This window comes from Echinops telfairi, unplaced genomic scaffold (assembly GCF_000313985.2).
Source record: "Echinops telfairi isolate 266 unplaced genomic scaffold, ASM31398v2 ScPeMD7_7409;HRSCAF=8447, whole genome shotgun sequence".
Taxonomy (NCBI): domain Eukaryota; kingdom Metazoa; phylum Chordata; class Mammalia; order Afrosoricida; family Tenrecidae; genus Echinops; species Echinops telfairi.
In genome coordinates, this window is record NW_022111309.1 from 17996654 (window position 1) to 18007885 (window position 11232).

Below are 11232 nucleotides of genomic sequence, written 5' to 3' on the forward strand. Positions count from 1 at the left end.
ACATCAATTGTATAAAGCACATTTGTACATTCGTTACCCTCATCATTCTCAAAACATTTGCTCTCCACTTAAGCCCTTGGTATCAGCTCCTCATTTCCCCCCCTCCCTCATGAACTCTTGATAATTTATAAATTATTATTTTGTCATATCTTGCACTGTCCGACGTCTCCCATGGAGGAGGTTATATGTAGATCCCTGTAATCAGTTCCCCCTTTCCAACCCACCCTCCCTCCACGACACTAACTCTATGGGAATAGAAAAACCTCATCTTTCTCCCGCAGAGAGGCTGGTGATTTCAAATGGGAGACTTGTTGTTAGCATTCGGTATATAGCTCACTACGCCACCAAGCTTCCTTGATGGTGAAGGCCACCCAAAAGTGGACCTAAGGGGAGAAAACTGAAGCTGATGGCTTACCTCCCACCCTCCAAGAAGTTGCAGATGTTGTCATCCCGCTTGAGGACTAGATGGAAAGTCTCTCGAACAATTTGCTGTTGGATTTCTTCTGGCTATGGAATAAAAGGCGTACAGTCAATGGGTGGGCAAGTGTGGAACGATGTCCCTTCAGAGAGAACAGACAGGGAGTGAAGTGTCTGGGTGGGAATGAGCTGAAGATGAAGTGCCAGTGTCTCAAGACAAGAAAAATGGCAAGGGGAGATAAAAATCTAAGGAAATGTGGGGCGTTTTGTTATAGGAATTAAAAGAGGCTGTATTTTCCTAGATACCTTGGTCATTGACCACAACCTTTCTGATAGGTAAGCTGGCACTCTTTGTGGCTGGTAAACAAAGAAGGGAGAATTAATAAACTCTCATGCAGATCAAAGGATAGCTACAAGGCCTGGCCCTGGAAAACAGCTAAGCCAGGTCAGATGTCAAGAGGTTGAAATCTTAAGGAAATCAGGATATAATCAAGTATGTTTTCAAAAGCGGAAATGTCTATCTTTGATACTAGTAATATAGGTACTACACAGAAGCTGTGCTAGTTGCTAATAAAGTATGATGATAAAGGTAGAAATTTTTCTTCTTACAGATTCAAATTTTGAAGAACTGCAGTTACAAATTTATATTTTACTTACGGGAGCCCCAGTGGTTCTGTGGGAAAGGGTTGGATTGCTGGCCACTAAGTTGGTGGTTCAACCCTACCAACTGCTCCATAGGAAAAAGGTGAGGTAGTTTGATTCTCTAAGGATTCATAACCTTGGAAACCCTAAGGAGCAGCTCTACTCCACCCTAGAGGGCCCCTATCAGTCAAAATTGTAGGTGGTAATAGGTTTGGGATCAATTCACTTACTATACACATGAGAATGAAGCCCTGGTGTCCTAGTGGGTTATTTGTTAGGCTGATAACCACAGGTTAGCAGTTTGAAACCACCAACTGTTAGGTAGCTAGATTTAGGGACAGGGGTTGTCCTTCCCATGCCTACAAAGGCCCCCATAGAGGAGGTTGAAAAGAAATCAGGCAACCATTAGACACCTATGATGACCCCAAACTAAGCATGCCCATACACCTGGGCGATCCAAACTAGGCCCAGGCTCAATATCACCCAGGTGAGCTCAACCCAGCCAATGGGGTCAACCAACACCATCAACCACACCTCCCCAGCCAGAGGCTTGAAATATCCCAGCTGTGGGAAGGCCACTCTCTCTTACCTGGCTTCTAGTGGCAGGGCAAGAGGGTCTCCTGCACATGTGCCCTTACTAGGGGCCCACAGCCTCTCTTACTCTTTACCCTGCTCCTGGTCAGTGGCAGGTCAGAGGGCTGGGGCACACACAAGCCGCCCAGGGGTGCTCCCTCAGGGCCTGCTCTGGGCCCATATGCACCCCTGCTCCCAGCCTACATGGGGCCCATAGCCTCTCTTGCCCCGTCCACCCCTTAATCGCTGGAATTTCCACCATCTCCCAGTTCCGCACATGTGGGTGCTCTTTTCCTCAAGGCTTGTGAATCCTTTGAGACTGTAAAACCTGAAACTTGCCCTGTTCTTCATAAAAACACACTTGGATTACAAAATGGGCTTCAGTGTGAATTTTTTCATCATCATGGGAAGCCAAGAATTGAGGTATGACCCACTCGAGAAACCTAACACAACCCTGGGAGAAAAATGAGGCTTTCTATTCCTTTAAGGATTTACAGTCTCAGAAACCCACCTAGGGAGTTCTACTCTGCTATAGGACCACTGAGTCAGAATTGCCTCATTGGTAATACACATGAAAAGCTCAGCTACAAATAATAACTGACATTTGATTCCTATCTAAGAATCACGGTGTGTGTGGTAAAGGAGATGGCCGGGAGGAAACAGTCATGAAGACAGAAAGTAATTAACAGCTTTAGACCAGTGATTTTCACCCTGTGGGTTGCTTTTGGGGGTTGAACGACCCTTTAACAGGGGTCGCCTGATTCATTAACAGTATCAAAGTTACAGTTATGAAGTAGCAATGAAAATAATTTTATGGTTGGGGGTCACCACAACATGAGATACTGTAATAAAGGGTGGCGGCATTAGGAAGGTTGAGACCCACTTCTCTAGACTACTACTTGTCAAACTTTACTGTGCATTGTCTCACCAGGACAGCGTGTTAAAATGCAGATTCTGTATTAGTAGGTGGAGGATAAGGCCTGAGATTGCATTTCTAAAGTTCCCAGGTGGTACCAAATGTTGCTGGTTTGAGGACCAGGACTTCAAAACAGATTATCCTGGTTAGATCCCCGCTGAAAATTTGCTTTTCTAGCTCAGATAAACTAAATCAGAATCTACATTTTAACAAACTCTAATGAAACAAGATAAATACGTAAGAATCACCTGAGAATCTCTAAGGAAAATCTATTAATTACTGAGCACTGTAAATTTGTGTCAATCAATCACTATTTTCCTAGTTTCTACACAAAGCTCACACATGCAAAGATGCTTTAAAAGTCTAGCTTGGTGTACTCTAAACTAATGATATGCGATACATCAGCATTTTTCCAAAGTGGCAGAAGCGCATCTTTTATCTGACAGCAAGGAATGGTGGTACCAGAATGGTGGTACCAGACTGGAGAAGTGGTATGCAATGGTGAGGCCATCTAATTTCTCATTCAGCAAAACAGGAAGCTATCGATTACTCATATTCCTTAATTATTTTAATAATCTCTCATATACTTTAATTATTTTTAAATTCATATACTATACAATTCAATGGTTTAAATATATTAAAAAATAGTTGTGCAATCACCACAATCAGTTTCAGAACATTTTCTTCACTCATGCACCCATTATTATTAGCTCCCCACTCTCCCCCAACCATCCTGCCATAGCCTTAAGGAACTATTTAGTTATTATTTATATAGATTACCAATCTTGGATTTCATAAAAAGGAAATCGCACAAAAATCTAACAATGAATAAAATAAGATAGGAAAGCCTCAATTCAAAAGAAGAAAAACTAGGAAAAAATAAAAAGTGAGTCAAAAGGGAAAACAAATGATAATGTATTAAATTTTAACCCAACTTTATCTGCAGTTTTCTACTTTTCAACCCTCTGTCTGGCAAGGTTATTCACATCTCGATGGTCTGAGGGAGAGGAGAAGACTGGGCTTTCTACTCTCAGAAATAGTCTCAGAAACCCACAGGGAGTCCTTATGAGTCAGCATAGACTCAATAGCAATGAGTTTAGTTGGAACGGTCTGAAGGAGTTCAATGGAGGCTTAATTCCCTTGGAACTACGCAAATAGATTTTGGGCTTCTGCTTTCACTTAAAGCTTTCTGCAAACTGGGTGCTCAGAATGTAAGCGCTAACACAACTCTCTCCTCTCATCTTGGACTTTAATATTTACAGTTTTGGATCACGCAGGCTGGCGTGTTTCCTCAGTGTGGAGATGCTCACATATTTTAGTATTCTAAGGCACTTTTCATTGAAAGCCCATTTGGTTCTTATGCCACCCTTTGGGCTAATGTGCAGTGCCTGTTTGTGATGCCCAGGGACTACTCCTTTGTCATTGTTTTCCCCACGGAGTATATGCCAACTCATATTAACCGTAAGGGCAGTGCAGGGCTGCCCCCTAGCGTTTCCTGTGCTTATAAGAGGATATAGAAAACAAACTCACTGCCATCAAGTCAATCATGACTTACGGTAACCCTACAGGACAGAGTAGAACTGCTCTTGTGGGATTCCGAGGGCATAACTCCATGAGAACAGAAAGGTAGCCAGGTCTTTCCTCCTGAGAAGTGGCTGGTAGATTGGAACCACTGGCCTTCCTGTTAGCAATCAGTGCTTAGCCATTGCACCACCTTTGTCATTAGGGAAATATTTGTAAATCACACACACGGTGGCTATAATTAAAACGACAGATAATGGAAGTGCTTGTGAGGATTCGGAGAAATTGTAACCTTTATGTATTGCAAATGGAATTATAAAATGCTGCAGCCACTTTGGAAAACAATTTGGCAGTTCCTCAAATAGTTATATATAGTGTTATCATATAACCCAGCAATTCCACTCCAAGGTATATGAAGGGGTTCAAAAATATTCTCAGAAAAACCCATTATCCATTATCTTTTAATTTCAATGATTCACTTTTTGAAGTGCCCTCATATAATCAAAACCAAACCCTCACAGCAACCCTATAAGCAAATGGTGAATAAAAAAACAAACTAGTATGTTCATATAATGGCATGTTGCTCAGCAATGAAAATGAAGTGCTTATTTAAGCTACAATTTGGATGAGCTTTGAATTATTATGTTCAATGAGTGAATCATTAGGTGGAAGATACCAGTTACAAAAGACCACATCTGATTCCATTCAAGCGTAATGCCTAGAATAGAGAAATCGAGAGAGTAAATTAGGGGTTGCCAGACGTTAAGGGAGGGGAGACTGAAGCATGACCTCTTGCTAGAATATAGTTTTCTTCTGGGTTGAAGAAAATGATCTACAATTGATCGTGACTATGGTTGCACAACTCTTTGAATACAGTGAAAAATAATTTAATTGTACATTTGAATTAGGTGAGTGTGCTGTATGACACATCTTACTAAACTTGTTTTTGTAACAATGAAGAAAAAGCAGTAAACACAGAGGAAGTGGGAAGTGTTATTATATTGTGGGGATTGCAATTAATGCCATGAAATGAAGAGTTTATTAATTGTTGAACAGAAAACCACTTTACTCTGTAAACTTTCACCCAAATCCAAAAAGCTTTTTAAAAATGAGAAAATTTACACAAAAAATGCAGAGCGTGAATAGTTACATTCAACACTCATTTCTACCTTGCTGTAACTTACTGAATAAAACACAATTTAGCTAATAAAAATCCCATGAAAAAGGTAAAATTGTTTCATTTCTAATTGACATGAGGATATAAAATCTGAAAGAAGTTGAACTGGTCAGGCACATGGCTGCAGCCTGAGCCTCGGTTTTCTCTGTCTTCTTTCAGCAGCTCCCCTCTCCTTAGATAAAATTCGGAATCCTTATCACTAAGAAATAAAAACAAAGAGGATAGGAGGGAAATAATATTTGTGGTTTTCATACAACGCTTTTGGAAAATTCAAATCCACCAATCATTTATTGAGTCCTCACGCGGCAGTACTTTTAAGTTCTCATCTTCCCACTTAACCTTCAACTCCACAGCATGAATCTAGTCCCCAAGGCAGACCCAACACTGAAGCCAAGGGATTCCAAGAATTAACATTTTCAGATCCTAGCTCCAGCAAAAACGTTAGGAATCTGACTGTTGCCGCCTCCAAGACAGTTTACAACCACATTTACAACCAACGCAATCAGAGAGTTCCGAAGGAGACACCTTTGTCGCTTACACCTGGCGCCCAGAGACCCAAATATACGTCACACAAGGGTACAGAGATATGATCGATATATTATGTCACAGTGGCACAGAAATGCCGGGGCTCAAGAGGAGGTCAGAGAGAATGGAGGCATCGGGCCGTGGAACAAAAGCTCTGGTACAGTCCAGGTAGGAGGTTGAGGAACGTGAGAGGCAAGGGACAGGGGACTGAGCCAGCCAGGTGTCCCTGGGCGCCGTGTGGGCCGAGAGCGAGGGAAGGGGGCCTCCGGGCGCGGCGAAGCCAGCCGCACTCACAAAACGCTGGTAGAAGCGGACCAGGCGGGGCTTCCCGTGGTTGTTGAAAACCAGAATGGCCTGAATCATCTTCCCGAGGCGTGCTTCTCCCGAAACCAGCTACTCGCAGGGACCAAGCAGCTCCTTCCGCCCCAAACCGGAACTTCCGGTCGGTGCGCGGCAGCGTGCGGCGCCCGGAAACCCGGCCCCGGCGCCTGGGTCCGGCGCATCCGAGGGTCCTGCCTCCCCGCGGCGCGGAGCAGGCTCCCAGGTGGGCGATGCGTTTACCCCGGGAGGAAGACGGACTCGACCTGGCCCCGAACCTTCCCCTGGACCGACCGCTTTCCTCGGAATTCCGAGCCCAAGAAGCCGATCCCAGGCGGAAACTTTCTGTAGGTCCAAGTTTCAGCACACGCGCGAGCACTTCGTTTAGCGTCCCGCGGCCTGAAGATGCCAGTTAATGTATCTGTCCCCTCCCTGCGTGGGGGAACATTTGATAGTTCTTAGTTTACACTTAATACTTAGTTTACACTCAAGAACTAAAAAGGCAAGGCTCACCGAGCCATTTATCCCTGCGCCCTTCAATTAACCCCACATGTGTTTATCGGCCAGGTTGGCACAATAAACTAACCACCTCAACACCCTACATTTTTAAAAGGCAACATTTGGTATGGCCAAAGAATCCTGAAGTAAGAATCAGTAAACTTAGAGGTAAATTCCAACTCCACCACTTACAAGCTATATTACATTTGGCAATGATCCAGTTATCTACTGCAATGTAAACAAAACATCCTGGAAATCAGTAGAGTAAAATAATCACTTCATTATGCTCAGTAACTTAGTGGTCAGGGATTCAAGCAGGACACACAGAGCATGGCTTCTTTCTTCCTCATGAAATATAAGGACTTGGACTCAGATGGGAAGACTTGAAGGGATGGGATATAGAATCATCTGGAGGGTTCATTACTTATATGCAAGTGCTTGTGCCCAGCTCTAACTGTGGACTGGAGTGCCTACATGAGGCTTTTCCATGTAAATTGGGTTTCCTCACAGCAAGACAGCCTCATGGTAGTTGGACTTCATGCTTAATAGCTTGAGGGCTTTAAAGGTGAGTGTTTTGGTCCTGAAGGTAGAAGCTGCAATGCCTTCTATGGCTCAGCCTTGGAAACCAACACTGCATCACTTTCTGTGTATCTTTGTTTGTTTGTTTTTAAATTTCCCCCCCTTTTCCCTGTGTATCTTATTGATGGAAACAATCTTAAGTCTGCCCAGATGTAAGTAAAATTGATACAGAATTCACCTCTGAATGGGAATACTGCCCAAAACTTGTGGCCATATTAATATTACCATAGACAGTAAATACATAACCTCTGGGTACCTCCTATTAGTTATTTATTGTTCTTTATGGTTGCTCTGAGTTAGAATCGCCTTGAGGGCAGTGGATTTGAACTTTTGGTTTGATGTAGCAAATTGCCAGAAAACAGTGGCTTCTAATCATTAATGTCTATTATCTGATGGTTTTCATGACTCAGATATCTGGGCATGGCTTGGCTGGGTGCTTTATTCAAGGTCTCTCACAAGCTGCAGTCAAGGAATTGGCTGAGCTGAGCTGTAATCATTTCAAGATTTGACAGCTTCCGACTGTACATGGTAACTGGCAGGATTCAGTCCCTTGTCATAACATGGCAATTTGCTTCACTGAAGCATGCAAACTGAAAAGCAATAGAGAGAATCCTAAGACAGATATTACAGACTTTTCTAATAGAATTACAGAAGTAAAAACCTGTGGGGGTAATGGCTGTGGAGTTAGAATTCATAAAGGAGGAACAGTGTAGAAAGAGCAGAATGTTGCTCAGCCTTCTCGAGTGGGCCTGAGAAGTGGCAAACCATTTCTCTATAAAATGGCGCTGGGCAAACCAGTGAGACAAAATGGCTCCAAGAACTGCTTCTGCATTCCTCTGCATGCACTAGCCAATGGCCAAAGTCTGCTGCCTTTTCCTCATTAGCGCAATTTCATAACCATATAAGGATAAATTTTAGAACAAGGAAGTAAGCTCAGTAACATTTGATTCAACAATAAATTAGATCTGTGCCATCAAAGCCTGGTCTCCGGAGTCGTGTGCATGTGTCATTTGGTGACTCCGTCTCCCTCACTTCCCTGCAGGCGGACCTGGTCCCACAGGAATTTTCTTCATGGCTCCAGAATTTTTTCAACTTCTGACAAAAACCACCCATTCAAACTTCAAAACCCAAAAGTCACTTTTCGTTCTTCAATCTGTCAACAACTCTTGTCAGCAAGAGTCTTGCCCTTAGACAAGACTCTTCAAATACAAACATCCCGGGTACTCAAAAGTACTGGGTGGGGCTTATCCTTTTAGAGCCTTCTTTACAGGTGTGTCCTAAACTGATCTAAAGATCAAATGAATGGCTCAAAGAAAGTAGGTTTACAAGCTCTCTATTTTCATACTTTTGAAAATAATTCCTATAAATCCTTATATCAACAATAAGAAGCAGAAGAAATCAGAATAAATAAAATAGAATCAGATACTAAACTCAATTCTTAAAACAGTCAAGTTCAATCCTTATTTTTCTTATCTTAATCCTTATCTAACTATTCCATTGATATAAAAATATGGGATTAAGTCTCGTCGGTCAGGCTTTCTGTTAGCCATTTTGACCTTCTGTCAGCCATTTTCCCTAAGCTGCATGGTTTCTGACAAATTAAAGGGGCGATTTCTACCCCTGACTCAAAATATTCATTAACATTCATTTTCATCATCGCCAAAAGGAATAGCCAAAGACAACAACCAAACAAAGTAGTAATCAAAATTTTAACTTCCCCTATTCTTTCCAGAAAACAATCCAGTAGATCAAATGGACATATCTGACTTCTGGCTAACCAGAGAAGAAACACTACCATGAGGCAGAAGTCAAATAAACATCTAATCTCCATCTTTTTGATTCATTTCTCTAGTTCCACACTCCCAGGGTAACATAATGTGTTAGTCTGGGTAGACAGGAGAAACAAATTCATAGACACTCACATGTATATAAGAAATAGGTTTATATACAAAAGAACTTGAATATTGAGAAAACATCCCAGTCCAGATTAGGTCCATAAGTCCAATATTAGCCCATATGTCTGATACCAATCTATAATGTCCTCTTCAGACTCACAAAATATATGCAATGATGTTGCATGCAGGAGGATCACAGGCCAGTCCATTGGAAGTCTTGTGGATCCAGTGAAGTTGGAAGCACCTCAGCACTGGCAGGGGTCTCTACGTGGCTTTCCAGCTCCAGAGGTCTGGTTACATCAGGGTAGGTCCATGTGGCTTCTCCAGCTCCCAGGCCATAGCACCAAGTGTCTTGTCAGTAGAACATCTCTCGGGGAGTGAGCAGAGAAAGGAAAGGGTCTCCCAGAATTCTCAGCAGAAAGTCGTGCCCACACAGAGGCCTCATTGGTTATATCTTGATTGACCGATCAGACTCCATCCCTTTACTTGTAATCCTCTCGAATTGACACCAGATTATGTAACTATCACAGAAGTAATGTTTTATGAAGGAAGTTTTTACCAGACCACACTCCACCTCAATCCATAACACTTGGCATGGTTGGCTAAAGTGATAAAAATAAATCATGTTCAACTTCAACCCATCTGAGCTCTTCATCAAACTTTGTCACTTCGCATCCCCTTGGATAAAATATCTATTGTCTGTTAAGAAATTACTAAGGTTGAGTAGTCCATTAAAGGCCCACAGTAATATGCACAGCAGAGTGTGGTAATCAGTGAAACTTCTTTCAGAATTAGACAATAAGAGACAGAGGGACCTGAGCAGCAAATCCTAGAGGTGACTTGGTCAATGCAGAGACAGCCTTAACTAGGAAACAAGCTCAGAGGGATATTTATTTTATCCTCTCTGCAGCTCTTGTGTTTAAGGATGCCGAATGATAAAGCCTTTGTAAAAGACTGCACCCTACACTCAAGGAATGCCTAAGGGGTAGGTAGATGGGCGATGCCAAGATGCAAAGTGAAGGCAGAAGCTTAAACGTACATGAGATAGATCAAGGAAAGGGATGACTTATCATTCACTCTGTCATCTCGGCCCAGAACATGGGTTTCAAGCTAAGTAATGTTGACAGATGACAAACAACACAAACTGTGGGAGAGGGCTTATTTGCTTGTGCTTCTAGGAAGGGGGGCGGGTAGCTAGTATATGGGCATGAGCTTGTAAAACATGCTTCACCAGGAGGCTTAAATGGTAGGAAGACAAAATGAGTGTGGCGGGAAGAGGCTGTGCTGTGATAAAGTGGGGAGGCATTAGCCTGAGTGGGAAGTTGGATATCATTAGCATTACACTTTTGCAAGCCCCAGTGAGTTTCTAATGCAGGGAGTTGAGAAGTGGCAGTTATTTGACAGAGTTGTAGGCTAGTTCCCTAATAAAACTAATCTGTAAGTCAGGTTACTAGAAAAATACACAATTTATTTTTGACTTTTTCCTGCCCAGTCATCATGTATGGCTGGAATAGAGGGCTCACCATTCCCCTAGGTCTTACGTCCAGGTTATAATCTCAGAATTATGAGGCAGGGTGGTTGAAGAACAAGGATGGATTGATACCAGGCCCCTCCTTGATCAAATTCTTAATCCAAGTTTGAGTAAGCTTTAACTCCTTCCAGAAAAATGGTTAGCTTATAGAAAACAGACTAAAAAAAACCCCAAGTCACACACAAACCTGATAGCTACATTGCATTAGATAAATCTCCTGAACAATGCCTCTTTAGGGTGTTGAAAAGAAAAGATAATACCTTGAGGACTGGGTTCACCTAACCAAAACATGCTACTGTCAATTGCTTCATGTGCATGTGAAAGTTGGAAAAATGAAGGCTGAAGAAGAATCAGTGCGTTTGAATTGTAGTTCTAGCCAAGAATATTCACATACCGTGGATAGCCAAAGGACAGACAAGTCTGTCTTGGAAGAAGTAATGTCAGAGTGCTACTTAGAGGTAAGGATGGTGAGAATTCATATTATATGCTTTGGACATGTTATCAGAAAGAACATTCCCTGGAAAGGATATTATGATTGGTAAAGATGAGGGGCAGTGAAAAATATGAATCTCTCTATTAAATGAATTTAAAAAGTGACTGCGACAATTTGTTCACCCTCACATTTTGGCCTACCAAGCCT

General features: G+C 42.3%; 1 protein-coding gene across 2 annotated transcripts in view; it reads right to left on the bottom strand.

Moving 5' to 3' along the window:
- AP3S2 (adaptor related protein complex 3 subunit sigma 2) overlaps positions 1-6188 on the bottom strand; it is an 81360-nt gene extending 75172 nt beyond the window's left edge. For both annotated transcript variants that reach the window (XM_045296504.1, XM_004709880.2), the window contains exons 1-2: positions 6066-6188; positions 416-507 (exon numbers count right to left, since the gene is read on the bottom strand). In XM_045296504.1, coding sequence (XP_045152439.1) covers positions 416-507; positions 6066-6134 — 161 coding nt within the window. In that variant the 5' untranslated portion in view covers positions 6135-6188. The remainder of the gene's footprint in view (positions 1-415; positions 508-6065) is intronic.
- Between the last annotated feature and the right edge of the window lie 5044 nt (positions 6189-11232).